General features: G+C 38.4%; 1 protein-coding gene across 1 annotated transcript in view; it reads left to right on the top strand.

Annotated features, from left to right (window-relative positions):
* Positions 1-13,997: 13,997 nt before the first annotated feature.
* LOC131957017 (QRFP-like peptide receptor) overlaps positions 13,998-22,190 on the top strand; it is a 60,498-nt gene continuing 52,305 nt past the window's right edge. The window contains exon 1 of the mRNA XM_059321713.1: positions 13,998-14,207. Coding sequence (XP_059177696.1) covers positions 13,998-14,207 — 210 coding nt within the window. The remainder of the gene's footprint in view (positions 14,208-22,190) is intronic.

Below are 22,190 nucleotides of genomic sequence, written 5' to 3' on the forward strand. Positions count from 1 at the left end.
TTCGGTTTATCAGAGGCAAAAAAATGTACTACTTTTAATATCTTTCTACAGAGCTCGATTTAACCTACATTCATACAACTATAAAAACATATTACAACAACTATAAAAACATATTACAGTGAACCTGGGTCGACTGATCTTTGCTATAAAAAAAAAAAAAAACGTCATCCCTTAAAATACATTTATAGAAAACAATTTTTTAATGGTAGAAATTATTTTTTTCCCGCAAGCAATCAGTCTGTTGGTAAAAACTTAAAAAACGACTGTCTCAACAAGAACTAGAAAACAAAACGACACTTTTTCAAGTACTTTTAAAGATCGCGGACTAAGCGATTTTTGTTTTCTTTAAATTTAACCAATCCGTAAAATGCCAACAATTTTAACAAAGTGATGCAATCTCTATCAATGTTGTGAGTTGAATTTAATTTTAAAGGTTACTTTAAATAGCCCGTTGAGATATTTTATTTCGAGTTAAATGTTAAGCCAGATTCGATTTTATTTATTAAGTTCTTAGCAATCTTCTCCTGCTAATGAAGACACTAATTCCTATAGTACAGCTGTCCATATTCGGCTTAATCTGGGATATTGCTGAATATAATCCGGCTTCTGTTATTTGAAGGGCAACGAAGTAATTTTTTTTTATTGGCATGTATAAAAATACGACCTCGAACAGTGTGCGATTCTGTTTAAAAATCTACAACTGATACTAGTGAAAAAAATTGACTTATTGTAGTTAATGTCAGTTAAGGCAACGAGATCTTGGAAAACTATAAGGGCAGGTCTATTATTATAAGCAGTTTAGAAGAGCTTCTTTAAGGCATCTTTTCGATTGGGGGGGGGGGGGGGGGGGGGGATTCAAGGACAGTTGGGTAGCCATCAGAGCTGGCTGAACTCGGGGACTTCCTCCCGACTTGAACCCGGATTCGAACTCGAGACTTTGGGGTTACTAGTCTAGCGCTCTACCACTTGGCCACGCCGCCCCTTAGTCATAGAGTGGGTAGCGACAGGGTGTGTAGCCGCATAGTGGGTAGCGATAAAGTGGGTAGCCATATAGTGTAGCGACAGAGTGTGGGTAGCTATGGAATATGGGTAGCCACATCTTGTGGGTAGCGACAGTGTGGGTAGCTTTAGAGCGTGGGTAGCCACATTATTTTCGTTAGAAACAAAACAGGAAGTACGCCCCGAAAAAAAAAATCATTCATATTCATTAACGGTATTCGTTGACAGACACCGAACTTTAAAGACAGAGCAATCATCAGTCATATGACCGAACCCTGAGTCAGATGACTTGTGTTGTTTGCGTCCATCTCTTTAATCCATCACCGTCAAGAAATTAGATTACAGCCAACGATAAAGTTACTGATGGAGTAGACTCGTTTTTCTGTTCTACTTTGTTGTTTTGTCTGTGCATTAAAAATATTGGAAAGGGTATTTTCGGTAAACGAAACAAAAGATTAAAATTTGAAAATCCAGCTTATGAGAATTTAAATATTAAATATATAAAAAAAGAAAATGCAAGTTTTTTTTTAATCGAAGTTAAATGATAGCTTGCCATTTACTAAAGTAGATTAAAAAAAACTTAAATATCGGTTTCTAAGCGTAGGATTCGTATAATCGAATTTGTTTCTAAATGAAGCAGTGTCAGACTTGCTATCTTTTTCCTTAATATCTGGAAAACTCCAGTAATCTGATTCTAACTTGACTTAATTGTCATTTAACTGTTCGTTTGAAACGTGATTGCATTTGGTTATAGACCTATACTTCCTTTATTTGATATTTTTTTACAGTCAGTCTTTTAAATAAAATAAATTTTCCATAAGTATTTCTTGTGAAGGAAAATTTAATCATTTAAACTGATGTGATCTCTATGCGAAAATATATGAACTGACAATTACCTTTTATGTCTATACTTTGTTTCTAAATAATACAAATGTCCCCTATGTAATATTCGTTAGTATGTTAATTTTACACTGAAACAGGCTATATTTTAAATGCATCTTTCATAAAAAGTGTGAAACTCAAGTCTAAAATCTAACGCTATTAAGTAAATGAATAGGAAGTAGCATCAGTACAATATTTTAATTTATACATGTGTGGCTGTGGTTTTATAATAATAGAGCTACGGTTTATAATGTAACTGTAATCTATACCTTTGTACTTATAGTCTATCAAAACTATAGCTAAGGCTAACATTAAATAAGTGGACCGTGTTGCTTAGGTGACCATCTTTTCCTGTTCGTGCTCAGGATACATGAGGAAGATGAAGTAAAGTTTATTAGTTTAAGGAAAACTCGTCGTATGAAAGGATAGTGTCGTCGGCCCTATACCCAGCCGCCTTTGGTTTTTTTTAACGTGAGTTGGGTACCCAGCAGAGTTAGTGGACTTAGTGGAGTTCTTGACCCTGATTTGAACTTGAGACTTTCTTATTGCTGAGTTATAGTCGTGAGTTTATTACTTCCTATAAAATCCACATCGACAAACTATTCTTACGCGTGACATACTTTTATGTCTAATGACTGTCCTCCCACTCCCACCAATGTTTATGAATACCGGACTAAATTATGTTTTATCTCATACTCTCGTTCCTCAAATTTTCCATCACATCCAGTCGGTCAGCGTGAGCACCCTCTATTGACGTGCAGCACTCACTGAACCCTCCCATTCCGCGCCCAATATAATTGGCCAGTCACCAAACGTATGGCCTCTCTCGCGCGCTCTACCGCTCACACCGGTGTCATGAGACTATCAGACATAGCGATAATCTTATGTTAACTCGGACCATGGTTATCATTGCACGATGATTACTATTTGTATTTTTAAGTTGAGTAAACGACTCATACATTAAACAGGGAAAATTGAGTTGAAATAAAAAAAAAAGTTTGGATATTTTATTTTCCAACTTTGGTTGTTGTCCAGATCAAATACAGGTAATTATAGATAGATATACGCAGTGTTAATTAAGGTTTGATTTGTTGAGAGTTTAGGATATGATTATAGATAGAAATACGCAATGTTAAATAGGGTTTGATCTATTTAGAGTGTAGTATTTAATTACACACACACACACACACATATATATATATATATATATATATATATATATATATATATATATATATATATATATATATATATATACGCACTGTTAATTAAGGTGTGATCTGTTGAGAGTTTAGTATCTAATTATAGATAGATGAAGTGTTAATTAAGGAGTGATCTGTTAAGAGTTTAGTATTTAATTATATATATATATATATATATATATATATATATATATATATATATATATATATACGCAGTGTTAATTTTAAGGTTTAATCTGTTTAGGGTATAGTATCAAATTATAGATCGATAAATGCAGTGCTAATCAAGGATTAATCTTTTTATAGTTTGGTAATCGTCGCGTTGATTTAAGTCATGTTAAATTGTTATATGAAGTGTCGGTTAAAGGTTTATCTGTATAGACATGTGTGAGCCGGATGTAACTATTGTGAGGGTAAAGGTCAAGCGGAATAGTTTGTTGACCTCTGAAGAAAAGTTGTGGTATTTTTTTTTTAATTTACTGGATTAGGCGCAGGTGGTCATTGGATTAATTCACTAATTAACTCTCAGAGGATTAACGTTGTGTGAGTAGATGGTTAATTATATACTTAATGTAATTCCAGGTTAGTAAATGAAGTAGATGATTAATGTATTAGCTTAAAAGTATAGGATGTACTTGGTTTAATTTAATATCTAAGTGATAGAGAATTAAAATATTCACCAGACATATGTCTGGCGCATATTTAATGTAAATCTGTGAAACAATTAGATTTAAAATGTGTCCAAAACATATTCAAATTAAAAATGTATGTTAAAAAATCAATTATAATGTGTCAAAAACATATTCAGTTTCACATTTGCAAACGTAATATTTTTTAATAGCGTTGTGTAGACTGGAGACTGTTTACGTTGTATTTTATTTCAAAATTTGGCAGTTTTGGTCCTGCCAAATTTTGTTTTCGCACTTATATTAGAAAATGTTGATATATATGTAACTAGGGTAGGCCTAACTACTAGTTACAATCTGATGCAACTGATAACGAACGATAAGCCGCGACGCAGTATTACAGTCTGATGCAACTGATAGCAGGTGGCTTATTAAACCGGACTGATAACAATCTCAAAGCCAACGCGTGCTATTTTGGGAAACGGTACGAGGGGATTCAGACGGCCTGTCAACTTTGAGTGATAGGATGCAGATGTTTTATTAATCGGGCTGTACGTTAGAACTGCGCAACTAGTAGTCGGAGACATCGATTACAAATATCGATTACGGATGAATACAAGTACGAATACGAGTACGAATACAAGGGATAAATAGGAGGGGACGGCGGAGCTCGCTCTCTTTCGATCGCTCGCTTTAGATCAGTCAGTCTGTGTGACAGTTGGTTATAGAACGGGTTAGCCGTCTTGGGTTAAGAAGGACGATAGACATGTGGATTCAGTTATATGAAGCCTAGTGAGGACTGTTAGGGGTCAGTTGATTCAGACTATTATTGTGAAGCATTCCTGTTGATTCATTGTGTTATTTTGAAGCATTTCTTGATTCATGTAATAAAAGGATCAATAGCGAACCTGCATCTTCGAGTATTTCTACTGTGGTCGATGTTGTGTAGAATGAGTGGTTAAACTCGTTACATTTGGCACTATAGGCAAATAATCTCGTAACATGTGGCGTTGCGAGCAGGGTAACTGTTCGCTCGTTACAATTGGCGTCGTCGGACAGGATGAATTCAACTAGACTTGCCGTTTGAGGCACCCATAGTCAACCTTGTGCATAACTGTGTTTTGTGTGTGTGTGAATTCGGACATTCAGGAACTGTGAAAATTGAGGAACGAGAAAAATTTTTCATACACACACGGTAAGAAAGAACTCTTTTTTTGTTACTTACAAAATAAAATGTCTACTCTGGACGAGAAGCAGACCCATATAGTGGTCCTACCCAGAGAGTCCCACATTAACAAATTTTACGGGGACGGTGATCCAACTTTAACCAACAGGTTCAGTGAGGAGGTCAAAGCGGCCTGGGCCTCGAGAGGCATGTCACCAGAGGAAAGATTAAGACTGCTGATGGGCAGTATAGGAGAGACGGTTAGGGCAGAGGTCAAATGCCACGATAAAACCATCCAATCAGATCCAGATAAGGTGCTAGATCTGATTATGGAGACCTTTGGGGAGAGACGGTCGGGATCGCAACTGCTGTCAGGGTTCGTAGGCTTAAGGCAGAGAATGGCGGAGAGTGTGATGGAGTACTCACACCGGATGAACAGGGCCTTTGATTCGGTAAAGGGCAAAACACCTGACATTGATGTGCGCCTACTGAGGGACCATTTCATAGAGGGGCTAGCAACCCCGATCTTAAGGAGAGAGTTGAAAGAGGAGGTCCACAAAGACCCGCAGTTGACCTTCCTTCAGGTCAGGAACTCAGCGATCCGCAGGTCTGAGGATGAGGACCAATCGAACTGTTCGGTGGACAAAGTCTCTGTGCCGGAACAGAAACAATCCCCACCCACAGGGGCCGACACGATGGAGACCATGATGGCTCAACTGTTGGCCCACCTAGATAAGGTTGACCAACGGTTGGAGAGGTTAGAAAGCAGGTCAACAGCTGAGAATCAGGAAAAGAACGGGACAAAACAGAGACAGGTTGGACGGCCGCGTCCTACCAAGCCATTACTCCAATGGACGGCCGACGGTCGACCAATTTGCTTGTCCTGTTCACAACCCGGACATATGGCACGGTACTGTCAGGGAAACGGTCGTCCTCTGTAAGGCAGGGTCAGGCTACAGAGGGGCGAGGTTATGGCCCAAGAAGCAAAATGATGGGAGTCTGTCCCGAAATGGTGATTACGATTGGGGACATCGCGGTGAAGGCAATTGTGGATACAGGCTCCCAGGTGACGACAATCACGGAAAATTTTTACACCAAATGGATGAAAGGAAAAGACCATAGGTTGAGGTCTGACACATGCATGCGCCTGACGGCAGCTAATGGACTAACCATTCCATACTGTGGTTATTTTCTGGCAGATGTCGTGGTGTCGGGACATAGGTTGAAGCAGGTTGGGGTGTTCGTTACGAAACACAACCTAGAGACAAATGTGTCAAATATACCTTGCCTATTGGGCATGAATATTCTTGGCCAGTTGCCAGAATTTCTTACAAATATTGTCGGATCGACCACACCAGGTCGGGGATCCAAGTTGGCCAGGTTTGCCAAGACCAGAGGAAGGACAGCAGTCCCGGCAAACACGGTCAAGGCAATCACATTACAAATTGGTGATAGAAGCGTGAATGGTGATGTGATGATAGAACCATGTGGCGCCGCACTGAGGGCAGGCGTCGTGTTACTGCGGACATACACATCAGCGGAAAACGGATTAGTTCAAGGGTTGGTAGCAAATGTTTTGGATGAGGAAATTTTTATACCGCCTAACACTCTGGTAGGAGTACCACAGAACGTCGAGGTACAAAGGTCGGCACAGTACATCGAACTGATCAATACCAGCAGTAATGAAGTAACAATTAGGTCGGTCAAGGTGACGGCCGAGGTGAAGAAAGAGGATGGCCGATCATATACATTCCCGGAAACTGAGGACCCAAAACTAAATGAATTGCTGAATAAATACAGTGATATATTTGCCTCGTATGAGGGTGATTTGGGGTACACGGAAGTAATCAAACACCAGATACCCTTACTACAAGACAAGCCGGTGGCGCAACCCTACCGAAGATTACCACCAAGTCACTACTCGGCGGTGAAAGCACACCTGAATGATCTACTAAAAAAGGGAATTATTACAACCAGTACAAGCCCGTATGCGGCACCGATAGTAGTGGTAAAAAAGAAGTCAGGGGAGATAAGACTGTGTTGTGATTACCGGAAATTGAACAATATCACAAGAAGGGATGCATTCCCCTTGCCTCGTATTGATGAATGTCTTGATGCGTTGGGGGGAGCAAGATTTTTTTCTACCTTGGATTTGGCTAGTGGCTACCACCAAGTGGCCGTGCACCCCAACGATCAACATAAAACTGCATTTATTTCTCCACTGGGACTGTACGAGTGGACCCGTATGCCGTTTGGTCTAACTAATGCACCTGCTACATTCCAGCGAGTAATGCAGAGTGCTATGAGTGACTTTCTATTTCAAATAATGTTGGTGTACTTGGATGATATTCTAGTTTACTCAAAAACTTGGGAGGACCATCTAAAAAGATTAGAACAAGTGTTTCTCCGTCTTAGGGAGATAGGAGTAAAGCTGAACCCAGACAAATGCTGCTTTGGTCTGAAATCGGTACATTTTTTGGGTTACGTGATTTCGTCGGATGGCATCGCCACTGACCCAGATAAAATTGCAGCTGTTAAAGAATGGAAACAATCAACAACTACGGTAGAGGTCAGGTCATTCTTGGGTTTTGCTTCCTATTATAGAAAATTTGTACCTGGTTTTGCAAAAATTGCCGCACCATTGCATGACTTGGTAAACAAAATGACAAAGAAACACAGTAAGGAGAAAAAGAAAGGTAAAACACACCGGATAGGTGAATTATGGACTGATGAATGCCTGAACTCGTTTAAGCTCTTGAAAAAGGCTTTGACAGAGGCGCCGATATTGGGATACGCGGACTTTGACAAACCATTTCGGCTAGAAATTGACGCCAGCTCTAAAGGTCTGGGAGCTGTGCTATCACAACAACAAAAGCAAGGCTTCAGGGTTATTGCGTATGCCAGTCGAGCTCTGAAGGAATCAGAGAAGAACATGACAAATTACAGCGCCATGAAACTAGAACTTTTGACATTAAAATGGGTGTGACTGAAAAATTCAGGGACTATCTATTAGGTGCTAAATGTGTGGTATACACTGACAATAACCCCTTGAGTCACCTAAAGACAGCAAAGTTGGGATCCATCGAACAGCGATGGGCAGCAGAATTGGCACTCTTTGACCTGGAGATAAAATATCGCCCGGGGCGGTCCAATGGCAATGCGGACGCTTTATCAAGGAATCCTTACGAGAGACCGGGCGATGAGGAAGAAACACTGACAGGAATATGTGAGGTCAGAGCGTCAACAGATATCCCTCATGGGGTACAAGTGATGCAAAACGGGCAGACCGGGGTGGAGCACATATCCACAGAGCCCGGACTTATGGACAGTAGTGATTTTAACGGCCTTAATCACCAAAAGATAAGAGATGCCCAGAGAACGGATAGTGGCTTACAACCGCTATTGAAATACGTCCAGGAACAAAAATTCCCAGGAAGAAGGGAAAGAGAACAATTTGGTCGAGAAACAAAGAAAATACTGAGTCAGTGGGACCGTCTCAGTATAGAGGATGGTGTTCTCATGCGGAGAATTCATGACCAAATTGATGGGACAATACACCAGGTGGTGGTGCCTGCACAGTTACGAGAAGAAGTGCTAAGGTTGGCACATGACAGGGCAGGACACCAGGGTCAGGACAGGACGCACAAAATATTACGACGGAGGTGTTACTGGCCCAATATGGAAATGGAGGTCAAACGCCATTGTGAGGCTTGTGTGAGGTGTCAGCATGCGAAAATGCCAGTTGTCAAAATGAGACAGCCATCAGGACACCTACTAGCGACAAGACCACTAGAGATTGTGGCTATGGACTTTACGTCGTTGGAGCAATCATCGGATGGGACGGAACATGTGTTGGTAATGACTGATGTATTCACCAAATGGACGGTGGCGGTGCCCACACGAGATCAGACTGCCAAAACAGTGGCAAAGGTATTAATAGAACATTGGTTCATCAAATATGGCATACCAAGACAATTACACTCTGACCAAGGAAGGGCCTTCGAGTCAGAAGTAATCAACCAACTGTGCAGCCACTACGGGATCAACAAATCTAGAACAACCACATTTAATCCGAAAGGAAACGGACAGTGTGAGCGGTTCAACCGCAGCATGCATGATTTGCTGCGTACCCTAGAACCTGAACAGAAAAAACGTTGGCCGGATTTTCTCCCAGAGTTGGTATATCTATACAACTGCACCCCCCATGCCACAACGGGCTTTGCGCCACACATGTTGCTGTTCGGACGGGAGGCTTGACTCCCTCTTGATTTGTTCCTAGTAAAAAGGGAGAGTATGACTGGCTCATACACCGCACTGGAATATGTGAATGAACATATGAGAAGAATTAGAGAAATGTACAGGGTAGTACAGGAAAGACTAGAACATGAATCTCGGCGAAGGGAACCGCCGGTACAGACAAAGGACCCGCCACTCAAACTGAACGACAGGGTATTACTGCGTAGCCACCCGTTAGGCAGAAATAAGATCCACGACCTCTGGGGACAGGAGATATGGCAAGTCGTGGAGATGCCTAAAGTAGCAGGTGGCCCCTTTAAGATAAGACCCATCGATCACGCCAAACCGGATCGGTGGGCGAACATTGCTCAATTAAAGAAATATTGGAATAGGCAAGAAGAGCAGTTACACACAGAGAAACCTAAGACAATTAGGGAACCGGAAGTTACAACGGAAATTCACATACCCATCCCGGAACCATATCACCATCAACAGAACAACAGCGATACACAAGTGGAGGATAACGGCAACAAAGAGGATCCCGTTCCTCCCAGAAGCAGAGAGACAGTAGACCATCAGATAAGTGGTCCGCGGAGAAGTTTGAGGAACAGAAGGAAGACGAAATTTTTTGTCAGCAACCATCAATTCTTTCATGGTCGCGCTGGTATGAGAACAGACTGTTCAAAAAGCTATAAAAGTGAACTGGTGAAGGCACCAAATGGAAAGGGTGGATGTGAATTCTAGAACTGTTTTGTGTCTCAGGAAGATGATGTAGACACAGTTGATATGTGAATTAGGTATAACTGTCAATCGTATACGAATGGGACGACGTGGACAGTGAGTGGAACAATAAATTTTTTTACGATGGTGCGATTGATTTTGGAGGAATGCACCTGCCAAGCGTTGTTTGTGGTTGAAAACACACAAAAAAAGGCAGGGGTGGATGTAACTAGGGTAGGCCTAACTACTAGTTACAATCTGATGCAACTGATAACGAACGATAAGCCGCGACGCAGTATTACAGTCTGATGCAACTGATAGCAGGTGGCTTATTAAACCGGACTGATAACAATCTCAAAGCCAACGCGTGCTATTTTGGGAAACGGTACGAGGGGATTCAGACGGCCTGTCAACTTTGAGTGATAGGATGCAGATGTTTTATTAATCGGGCTGTACGTTAGAACTGCGCAACTAGTAGTCGGAGACATCGATTACAAATATCGATTACGGATGAATACAAGTACGAATACGAGTACGAATACAAGGGATAAATAGGAGGGGACGGCGGAGCTCGCTCTCTTTCGATCGCTCGCTTTAGATCAGTCAGTCTGTGTGACAGTTGGTTATAGAACGGGTTAGCCGTCTTGGGTTAAGAAGGACGATAGACATGTGGATTCAGTTATATGAAGCCTAGTGAGGACTGTTAGGGGTCAGTTGATTCAGACTATTATTGTGAAGCATTCCTGTTGATTCATTGTGTTATTTTGAAGCATTTCTTGATTCATGTAATAAAAGGATCAATAGCGAACCTGCATCTTCGAGTATTTCTACTGTGGTCGATGTTGTGTAGAATGAGTGGTTAAACTCGTTACATTTGGCACTACAGGCAAATAATCTCGTAACATGTGGCGTTGCGAGCAGGGTAACTGTTCGCTCGTTACATATAAGTATATTCACAAATGATGTCGCATTACACAAGTGGACGTATTTTTTTGCTATTGTTAAGGGTTGTGAGTTCGAATCCCGCCCGTTCCGAATTCTCGAATATTCTGAGTTGAATGTGTTTTAATGTATTCAAAGAATAACTTTGAAGATGTAAAGGCTGCTAGCTTCTGTATTTCTGCTTTCTGCCGTCCTTGTAAGTGCTAACTAAAGAAACACTATTCCCGGGAATGGAACTACTTGTTTTTTACAATGAGCCAACAGAAACTAATATATATATATATATATATATATATATATATATATATATATATATATATATATATATATATATATATATATATATATCTAATATATAAAGCTCAGTTCTGTATGTAACGCATATGTTTGTCGTTGGTCTTGGATGGATTTAAGTGTTAGACAATTATCGTGCGCATTTGTCTAAATTTATGAGTTAAAAAATTACTATTGAAAGTGTTGGGAAATAATTTTCATTTTTCAAATTATAGTAATAATTGTCGGCATGTTCATTAAACACAAGTTTTTAAAAAAAAATATATATATAGATATATATATATATATATATATATATATATATATATATATATATATATATATATATATATATATATATATATATATATATATATATATAGGGACAGTCGATAGTAGGATGTCTAAGTATCGATATTGTTTGTTATAAAGATATACCTATTTCCATATATATTTATACGAATACATGAAACAAATGTTTACGAAATCGTTGCTAAGATTGTAAAAAACTCTACATCTGCTCATAACAGCTCTCACTGAGCACAAATGGAAATAAATCTACCAACACAATTCAAGATGTTTATCTAGTGCGGCTTTGTTGTTCTACCTCAGCCTTTGAGGCTTAACTTAACACCTTTCTATTGATTCGCAGCTGTCGCTGTTTGCGCGTGTATGGCGAAATGTGAGCACTCAACATTGGGCTAAACTTTATTTAAGCGACCCAGATAAACACTTCTTGTCTACTGCTTCATTTGTTGTCGTATTATTAGAATTAAAAGGTTAACGAACGCATAACAATATGACGTAGACCGACCTAATTAGTAAATAACCATCCAACTCATAACTATATTTAATTGTGTCAATTAAACGGTTCATTTTTTTCCCGTTTGTGCCCAAGATACACGGGGAAATGAAGTAGGGTTCTTCTGTTTGAGAGACCTCGGCATATGTAAGGATAGTGTAGTCAGCACTATGCCCAGCCTCATTCCCTTTCTATAATTTGCATTAGGTACCTAAGAGAGCTGGGTGATCTGAAGGAAGTTATACTAACTTGAACCCGGATTCGAACTCGAGACTTTTGGGTTAACGGTCTAGCGCTCTACCGCTAGGCCACGCCCCTTACTTAAATGGTTAGATACTCCAATAGAACACTGTATCACTTGTAGTAATTTGTGACATCAAATATTAACAAAAAAACTCAGTAAAGTTCCCAATTTAAGTAAGAAAATCAATAGGGCATTGAATTAGAATGTGTTGGTTTCTCTGATCTCTAACAAGTTCATATTGATTTTTTCTAAGTGTGACAAATATCTAACCTTGATGATTGGGCACGCCTGAATTCACACATTATCTGTCACTATACTGATCATAGGTATGCGATATTTATAACAGTGTCAAATCTTTACCATGTGATAACAATCTTAACTGTAAAATTCCCAGACCTTGCTATAGTAACTCATCACACACGGAGATCTACAATGTCATGATGACCCAACTTTCATCGAGACCAAACTGACTCAAATGACATCGAACTCTAATGATGTCCTGTTGGCCTAGGTGACATTACGCCTTTAAAGTGTCATTCTGACCCAAATGACCTCGAAACTTAAAGATGTCATGTTAACCCAAATGAAACTTAGACTTTAAAATGCCATGTTGACTCAAATGACATCAACACCTAAAGATTTCATGCTGGCCCAGATGGCATTGAGCCTTTAAAATGTCACTTTGACCAAAATGATATCGAAACCTAATCATGTCATTTTCAGTCAGATGACATTGAGCCTTTAAAATATAATTTTGGCGCAAATGACATCGACACCCAAAGATATCGTATTAAGCCAGATGACGTTGAAGCTTTAATTAAGATATCACATTAAACCAAATGACATCGAAACCTACAGATGTCACACTGACCCAAATGACATTGAGCCTTTAGTATGTCATCGTGACCCAACCCCCACCAAGACCTAACCCTGCAGTTATCGATCTCATCCAATCACGGGCCATCTAGTGTTAAATCAGTGTGGGCGAATTAATGAGACACATTTGGCTTTAGAAAAATGGGGCGTTTCCATAACCGCCCCTGACAGCTACAAAATGCGTTCGTTTTTTTTTTAACTTTACAAGAGACAAAACGAACGGTTAGCGGTTTAAAGAATAATTTTAGAATAATGTTTTTAATTTTCAAAATTTTATTTAAGATTATTGTGTTTTACAATGAGATAAAAAAAGACGTTAAAATATCTAGTGGACTCTATTTAGGATCTGTAAAAAAAGTAAAGTTCCCTTTCAAACCTGGCGGTCTATAGGGCAAGTGAAGTAGAGTTCACTTGTTTCTGTGACCTCGGCATATGAAGAGATAGTGCGGTAAGCACTATGCTCAGCCCATTTAGGATCTGTATCAATATAATAATATAAGCTTAGTAGGTTAAGTTCTCCAGAGATTAATTTTTTTTAAAATAAGGAATAGCTTTAACCAACTAACACAACTGCAATATTAGACTTGTATTATCCCGAATCTGGCAGATGAGGCTCGTTAGCTGGGGACAGCCATTCTTCTAGGAGGGACAACTCCCAAAAAAAAATCAACTGCTGCCTTGTAGTTTGTTCTTGGTTGGACAAAAGCTATGGAAGCAAATCCAAAAAGAAAAGCAGACTGAAATCGGAGTCAATGGCCTCAATGGCGCATAACCAGTTGACACGTAATCCTTAATTATGATGAAAGCATGGTCGAGTCGGCAAAAGCTCATGGTTGATAAATTCGAAAAAAGTCTCGAGTTCAAAACCTCTGGCACATAAGGCTCGATCTCTTCCAACACTAAAATTTAAGAACGAAGAAGAAGAAAAAATCCCGAATCGCTCGTTAAACGAAACACACTATGTAAGTTACTGTAAACACTTTATTTTTCTTTAAAAACAAACATTTTTCCCAACAGGTCTGTGGTAACCATGGAGATAGTGCTTGTGCCAACGTACCCAGCGGAGGGAGACAACTTTAGCCAAGTGGAGAGCAGCGAGGCCGCATACAACGCCAGCCCGGGTTCCAGGCCCGGTAACGGGACGGACATTAACCCCCCGCCCTACATTTACGTGTATGTCGCCTTCTTTAGCGCCCTCATTCTGACTGTCGGGGTTTTGGGCAATTTGCTGGTGATCCAGGTGAGATTTGCCTTCTATTTGTAAAATGTGTCGGGTCTATGTAAACTGAAAACAATTGGTGTAAATATGGTAATCTAAAAACTATTGGTGTAAATATGGTAATCTAAAAACTATTGGTGTAAATATAATAATCTAAAAACTATTGGTGTCGATATGGTAATCTAAAAACTATTGGTGTAAATATGGTAATCTTAAAACTATTCGTGTAAATATGGTAATCTAAAAACTAATCGTATAAATATGATAATCTGAAAACTATTGGTGTAAATATGGTAATCTGAAAGCTATTGTAAAATGTATCGGGTCTATGTAATCTGAAAACTATTGGTGTAAATATGGTAATCTGAAAGCTATTGTAAAATGTGTCGTGTCTATGTAATGTAAAAACTCTTGGTGTAAATACGAAAATCTGAAAACTATTGGTGTAAATATAGTAATCTGAAAACTATTGGTGTAAATATAGTAATCTGAAAACTATTGGTGTAAATATAGTAATCTGAAAGCTATTGTAAAATGTGTCGGGTCTATGTAATCTGAAAACTATTGGTGTAAATATGGTAATCTGAAAGCTATTGTAAAATGTGTCGGGTCTATGTAATCTGAAAACTATTAGTGTAAATATGGTAATCTGAAAGCTATTGTAAAATGTGTCGTGTCTATGTAATGTGAAAACTCTTGGTGTAAATATAGTAATCTGAAAGCTATTGTAAAATGTGTCGTTTCTATGTAATGTGAAAACTCTTGGTGTAAATATGGTAATCTGAAAACTATTGGTGTAAATATAGTAATCTGAAAACTATTGGTGTAAATATAGTAATCTGAAAACTATTGGTGTCAATATGGTAATCTAAAAACTATTGGTGTCAATATGGTAATCTAAAAACTATTGGTGTCAATATGGTAATCTGGAAACCAGTGTTTCTTCCAGACTTTTTTTCTCTGGGGGGCACTTGAAATTTTCGGGGAGGGGGTAGACTTTCTTCGGGGGGGGGGGGGGGGGCGGGCACTGTTAAAAGTATATATTTTCTATATAAATTATATAAATTTCATTTCGTTCGGGGGGGGGGGGGCGGTAAATTTTTTCGGGCGAGGGGGGGGGGGGGGGGGGCTTCGCCTGGAAGAAACTCTACTGGAAACTATTGTAAAATTGTCGGGTCTATGTAATCTGAATACTTCAGTATGGGCTTCGTTTTAGCGCTTAGAGTCCTAAATTATGTAGATTAGTGGACGGAAGAGCGTATGATTGCTAACTCTAAATGTCCCCAATTTGAATCGCTGTGTAAATGAGGCTCGTTAACTAGGGACAGCAACCCATCTAGGCGAGACAACTCTAAAATCAAACAACTGCTGCTTTATGGTTCGGTTTCTAAAAACGGCTATGTAAGCAAATTAAAAAAAAAAAAGCAGGCTGAAATCTGAGTCAGCGGCCAATATGGCGTATAACATGTTGACACGTAATTCTTAATTATGTTAGAGGGAATCCCTTCCGACTTTGCAGTTAAGAAAGAAGAAGAAACAGATGCAGATTGTTCTAGTGCGATTAAAAAGTATGGAAGCAAATCCTGAAAGAAAAGAAGGCTGAAATCATAGTCAGAGGGCAATGACGCATTAATCATTGATAATTGTCTAGACATTAATTCCCTCAAATAGTACAATTAAGAAAGACGAATAAGAAGACAAAGATAGCAAATCCCGCTATCGGTGTTAGCCATGTTAAAAAGATTAAGAAATGTGTTAAAAAAAAAAACAGCAACTCAAACATAACCAACATGGGTTCGGTAAATGTTTGAACATATTCATTCTACTGTGTGTAAAGTTATTATTTACAACCAGTTAGTCAGTCACTTTTATTTCACAAACAACAAGCTTTGCTAATTATATATAACACGATACTTTCGAAACTGTTGCCAAACATTATGTAAAGTATCTTGTTGACCCATTAAGTAAAGTATCATATTGACGCATTATGTAAAGTACCATATTGACACATTATGTAAAGTACCATTTTGACACATTATGTAAAGTACCATATTGACACATTATGTAAACTACCTTGCTCTCACTTTCTGTAAACTACCGTGTTGACCAACACTATGTACTTTAAAACCCCGGCTGTTGCACGGGCGGGCTAATTTGTTTTTGATCCCAATCGTCCTGGGAGTGGCTCCCGTGGCAAGTCTATTACGGTGTCGTCTGCGTCAACAAGCCTTCTTTCAGGTCCACGGAGGTCTAATTATAGGTCAGATCGGGGGGGGGGGGGGGGGGGGGGGAGGGGGGGGGATTAGGATTGTAGTTAACCCCTACCTTTTGAGAAAAAAACTAAACGGTTAACTTTTATTAACAAAAAAAAAACTTTTAAAAAGTCACATCCCACGTTAACAATGTTTATATCAACACTTAGATATAAATGATCAAATCAGGGGCGTAGCGAGGGGGGGGGGCGGGGGGTGCGGACCGCACCGGGTGACACCATTTAGGGGGGTGACACCAAGGCAAAAAATGGCAAAATATAGAGAGAAAAACTTGAGGGGGGGGGGTACAAATCGAAATTTGAGGGGGGTGGGGTGCAAATTGAAAGCTTGAGGGGGGTGCAAATTGAAAGTTTGAAAGGGGGGGTGCAAATCGAAAATTTAAAAGTTTGTCCCCGGGAAGGGTCGCTACGCCTCTGGGGGGGGGGGGTGACACCATTAAGTGCCGCACCGGGTGACACCCGACCTCGCTACGCCACTGGATCAAATACATGTGGCTATTGTTAGTCTTCTAACCACGAATACGTAATGCATCCAATCCATCCTACCCCTACCCACATACGGATAAGATATACATGTCGATATCTCCAGCAGTTTAATAAAACCTTCTTCGTTATTAGCACTTAAGAAATATCAAACACTAGCATAAATTTATCAACATATTTCCCCTACCTAGCCAAATAAAACAACATATTTTAGTTATCTATTTCTTTCTTCCTATCCCTACTGTTTGTTGTTATATTGGTCGATGCAGCTTATATTTCTACACCTGTTTTCTAAGCCCATTAGTTTTTGAATATAACTCAAACTTATAACGTTTCAATTACAACAAAGCAACGTATGATATTATCACCTTTAAAGTGTTATTAGAAGCTGCAGGCTTTAATCACTTAATAGCCACACCTCGCCGAGTTTACGTATTAAAAAACGAACCTTATCAGATTCATTAATGAGCACATTTTAGCTTGATTAAATCTGTATTCTAATTTTAAACGAATGTTTAATTTACTTCTATGAATCTAATTAAAAATCTAAAATGTTTATCTACATTATTTTTCTATGCAAGCAGGGCATTACCCCGAAATTAATTACCCCCCAACCCCCGGTCATCAACCGGAATTCCCTCCCGGTCAATCACCTCTTGTAAATTACTCCGTTTCCGTGCCTAAAAACTGCAGTAGGACATTACCCCCCCCCCCCCCCCCCCCCCCCTGCCGATTACAGATAAAACCCTAGCCTGACGTTCTATAGAGTACCTCGACAAAGGACGAAAACCGATTTATTTAGATCTCTGTTCTATTGTTTGCTGAGGAATAGGGCTGGTAAGTAGGTCATGAACCAGTTATATGGCTCATGCAGGTTTTATTAAGCTATATAACTGGTTGGTGACCTACTTACCAGCCGTATTGTATAGAATGCATTTTTTCTTACAATACCAGTTACTTAAAGTACTAACTACATAATCCGATTTATTTTAGTACTCTGTCAGTTCATTTCAGGCAATCGTTGAGTGTTTAGGCTTTGTACAGAATTCATTTTTTTCTCTCACAATATCAGTTGCAAGCTGCATAATGGCGTTAATTACCAAAAATGGGTCAATTGGCAGGTGCTAATTTATGCGTGGGAGGGCGACTCGACAGAGAGCAAAGACCGGGGGATGAGTAACACGGGTTTATGCACTGGGCCATTTTACGCTAGAACAAACTTTGAAAATTTTTAGGGCATGTAAATTTGAAACACAGTTATTTCATCTCAAACTACAGAGAAGATTTTGGTTTTGTTAAATAGTGTATGAAAGTAGTAGAGTTAAAACTGGACTTGTTAAGAATGTTTTAGTGTACGCTAGTCGGATGGTCAGAAGATGGTCGAACGTTCTCGTGTAGATTTAAGTTCCCTCGCAAGGTAAACAATTCCGGGACGAAAAAATTTCTTCTGATGGTAAAACTCATTGTATGCGAAACATTATAATGATGAAACTTTCTAATAATGAAACTTTTCAATGAAAAAACTTGATGTTGATGGAAGCTTTAAATTTTTTATGATGAGACTGAAACTTTCTAATGAAAAAATAATTTCAATAAAAAAAACTTTCTAGTTGTGAAACTTTTGTGAATTGAATTTTCAAATAATAAAACTTTTTAATGATGAAACTTTTAATATTAAACGTTTTCAATAAAAAAAAATTCTAACGCTGAAACTTAAAATAAAAAAAAAAGTTTTGTTTATTGAAATTTCAAGGAATCTGCAAGGAATCTTCTCTCTAGATATATTTCTTTTTCTATCTAACGATCCTCATCCTAGTATATAAACATACACTCTCCCACCCAAGCACCCCCCCCCTCGTATTTTCCTGAGCCCAAAGCAAAGAAAATTTTTACCTTATAATTTGAAGTAAATATCGCCAATAGTGATATCTCACGTCACAGTGCTTAACCTGATCTAAATTGTAATCTAAATCGACTTAAATTTTACATTACTCTGATTTCTACGTATTTAGATTTATAGTGCGATGTTCAATTTCGAAATGATTGTAGACAAATAGTCGAATCCAAAAGATCCGATATCAAGCAATAGAAAATCACAGAGAAATAAGGAATGTCTTTAGTAGCTAACCATCCCTTCAAATTTCAGAAGCCTTAGTTCGACGAGGCTAGACTGAGGTGTCTTGAGGAAAGGCTCTTTTTTGTTTTTTTTTAAACTTAGGTTTTAAATCTTTTTTATTTTTTTATTTTTTTGGATATAAATTAAAAAGAAAAACCGAATGTCAAGCATTTGAATAATTACTGTCACTTGAAGCAACACAATGCTCAAGGTAGTTTTTAATTTACATCTCTCCTTGACCTTCTTTTGTTGTCTTCCTTCTCGTTACTGTTGTAATTACTACTTCGGTTTGGGCAAAGTGGTTTTTGACAGCTGTTTCGATAGAAATCACTGCTTGTATTTCAAGTAACTCTAAATTGGCAATTTGACAGCAGAGGTCACTAATTTTGACCTAAAAGTCTTCAAATTATATTGTTCGGTTGGTGTTTTAAGGATTTCTTTTAATGTACTCAGCTCAAATGGGTACCTGGCTCTGTTCCGGTTCTAGGAAAGTAAAAGGAAAGTTATATGGGTGTTTGGCAAGGTCAAAGTTTAACTGCTCTATGGATGGGCTAAGTCTGGAATTTAATGTATGCCGGAATAACCTAGTCCCATGGTAACCCCCGCCCCCAACCTAATACCCACATTCATAGGATGATGTCTCTCTAGGTTGTCCTTAAATCCAGAATAACCTAGTCCCATAGTAACCCAATAACTCACCGCCCCCTCCCCAAACCCAACACCCACATTCATAGGTTGATGTCTCTCTAGCTTAGCCTTTCTGACAAAACAACCCAGTTACTTACACGAGACCTTCCCGCCCCCGCCCCAAACCAACACCCACATTCTAGGTTGGCCTCTATGACAAAACACCCTACTCCCATGGTAACCCAAGACCTCCCCGCCCCAACACTCACACAGAGAACACAACATATCTCAATATAAATTATCTATGGTTGAAGAAATTCACTTAAACTTTAAAACGCACAAATAATGGAGGCGAGCGAGTTGACCAGATTCCTTCCATAATGTTGTTGACATGGAATAAAAATTTGCTTTTTAGATTTAGACCGTAAATAAAAAAATAAAAAATAAAAACTTAAGCCTAAAATTAATTTAGAAATTTTATATTCTTAGAATAAATGCTATAAAAGTTGCAAATGCAGAGAAATTGAAAATAATTTGTTGAGTTTAAGGCTACATTTCTATTTATTTTCATCAAGCCTAAGTTATAACCGGATGTTTCACTTTCGTAAGACAAATATTGATTGGCTGTACAGTAACTTAGTGATCGATAACTATTTGTTTACAAAACTTTGCAGATCAAGTTTTTAAATAACAATGCAAATTTAAAACCCCATGTCCTAGTTTTCTATTTTTAGCTTACAATGTGTACAATAAATCTATGGCAGCCTATGGCAGGATGCCATTGTTTATGTCGCCATTACACGTGAAAACCAAATTGTTTTTTCTTTTTTTTTAATTTTTATTTAGTTACCGAAAATATTAAAAACATCAAATACATCCAATCTTTAGTAAAGTCCGAAAAAAAACAGACAGGCTGGATTTTATAACCATATTAATTGTAACTACGCTGTGCATGATTTTTAAATGAATTTATACACCTCTCAAATACCTTTGAGACTTTTCTCGCTGGTGTCCATTACAGAAGTAGATTTCTGTTGTGTGTTTTGAACTATTTTTTCAACTGATGGAACAGCTGTCCTCCCACCCACATATTACGTCACGAGTGTTTATCAACAACGTGTAATAGGACCCCGGCTTTCAAGTGTGTATGAGATTAGTTCACGCCCAAACGTCAACAATCGTAACCGGATGTCGTAGCGCCCTGACCGGATGTAGGGTTCATGCGGAGTATTGACTTTTTTGTGTGTGGGCATTGACCGGCCCTCACGAAGCTGCCCAGGACGGGTGATAGAGAATGGTGGGGCCAGAGTTATGGGGGTTAAGTTAGTGGGCTAAACAGTGGTATAGTTCTTACCTCAACCCACAAACGATACAATCGATGTCTGAACGAATGTCTTAGATATATCCGAGTTTAAAGTACAGTTGCTGGAAATGAATGATATATAGACGTCTAATCACTTTAAAAAATTAGCTGACCTATGCTATTTAATATTGATAAATCATATGAAGCACTAAACACACACACACACACACACACTATATATATATATATATATATATATATATATATATATATATATATATATATAAATATATATAGGCCTATATATATATATATATACACACACACATACTATATGTAAATATATATATACATATAGTATGTGTGTGTGTGTGTGTGTGTGTGTGTGTGTTAACTGGGTTGGTCTGTGAATGTAGGCTATGTCGCAAAAGCAATGGCTGAAATATTATTTTTTTTAGAAGTGCAGTTGTTTTCAAACTTTATGAAACCAGAAGATAATCATCTTCTAAGATTTCTCAACAAACCCTTAAAGATGAACGTCACAAATTTCTTCAGTTCTAGACTTCGATGATTAATGTCTGAGACACTGCTTCAGTTCTAGCACTTGATGATTAAGTTCTCATGTTATATTTCACCTTCCTACCGTTTCGTCCATAGCTCCAATGCCACGCCACAGTGTGTTTGGGCATTCTGGTAGTAAATTAACCATCTAAATATAACAGACATTTTAACCTAACGGGGAATAAAACTTATAATTGAAAGAAGTTTCTTCAATATTGCAAAACTCCAGGAAGTTATGACATTAAAAAATGTAATTCCAACATCTTTGAGATCGTTTGCTTACCTCCCTCCCCACTACCTCCCCTCCGCCCACTTCACTATTACGCATCCCTCAGTAAAATTTAAAGTGGCTACTGAATACTCAATGAGGTTAGAGGGTTACAATAAAGAAGATTTTATCTGACAATAGACAACTAGACGGACGCCAATTTGAAGTTCTAATTGGTTCCAATATTTGGTGCCGTGTGAAAAGAAAAGCATTCATAACCCACCTAAAGGTCTTTTATTGCCGTATTTTTTTTTTATTTTTTTTTATTTTTTTCTAAGACTTTATTTTTTTCTTCCAATAACACAAGCAAGTAGTCATACATTTCTTCTGTGTATTTTTTGTAGAAACGTTTACGCAAATAGCAACATATTCAT

The sequence above is a fragment of the Physella acuta genome, unplaced genomic scaffold, assembly GCF_028476545.2.
Source record: "Physella acuta isolate Inbredline_101_S28 unplaced genomic scaffold, ASM2847654v3 ptg001196l, whole genome shotgun sequence".
NCBI classification, from domain to species: domain Eukaryota; kingdom Metazoa; phylum Mollusca; class Gastropoda; family Physidae; genus Physella; species Physella acuta.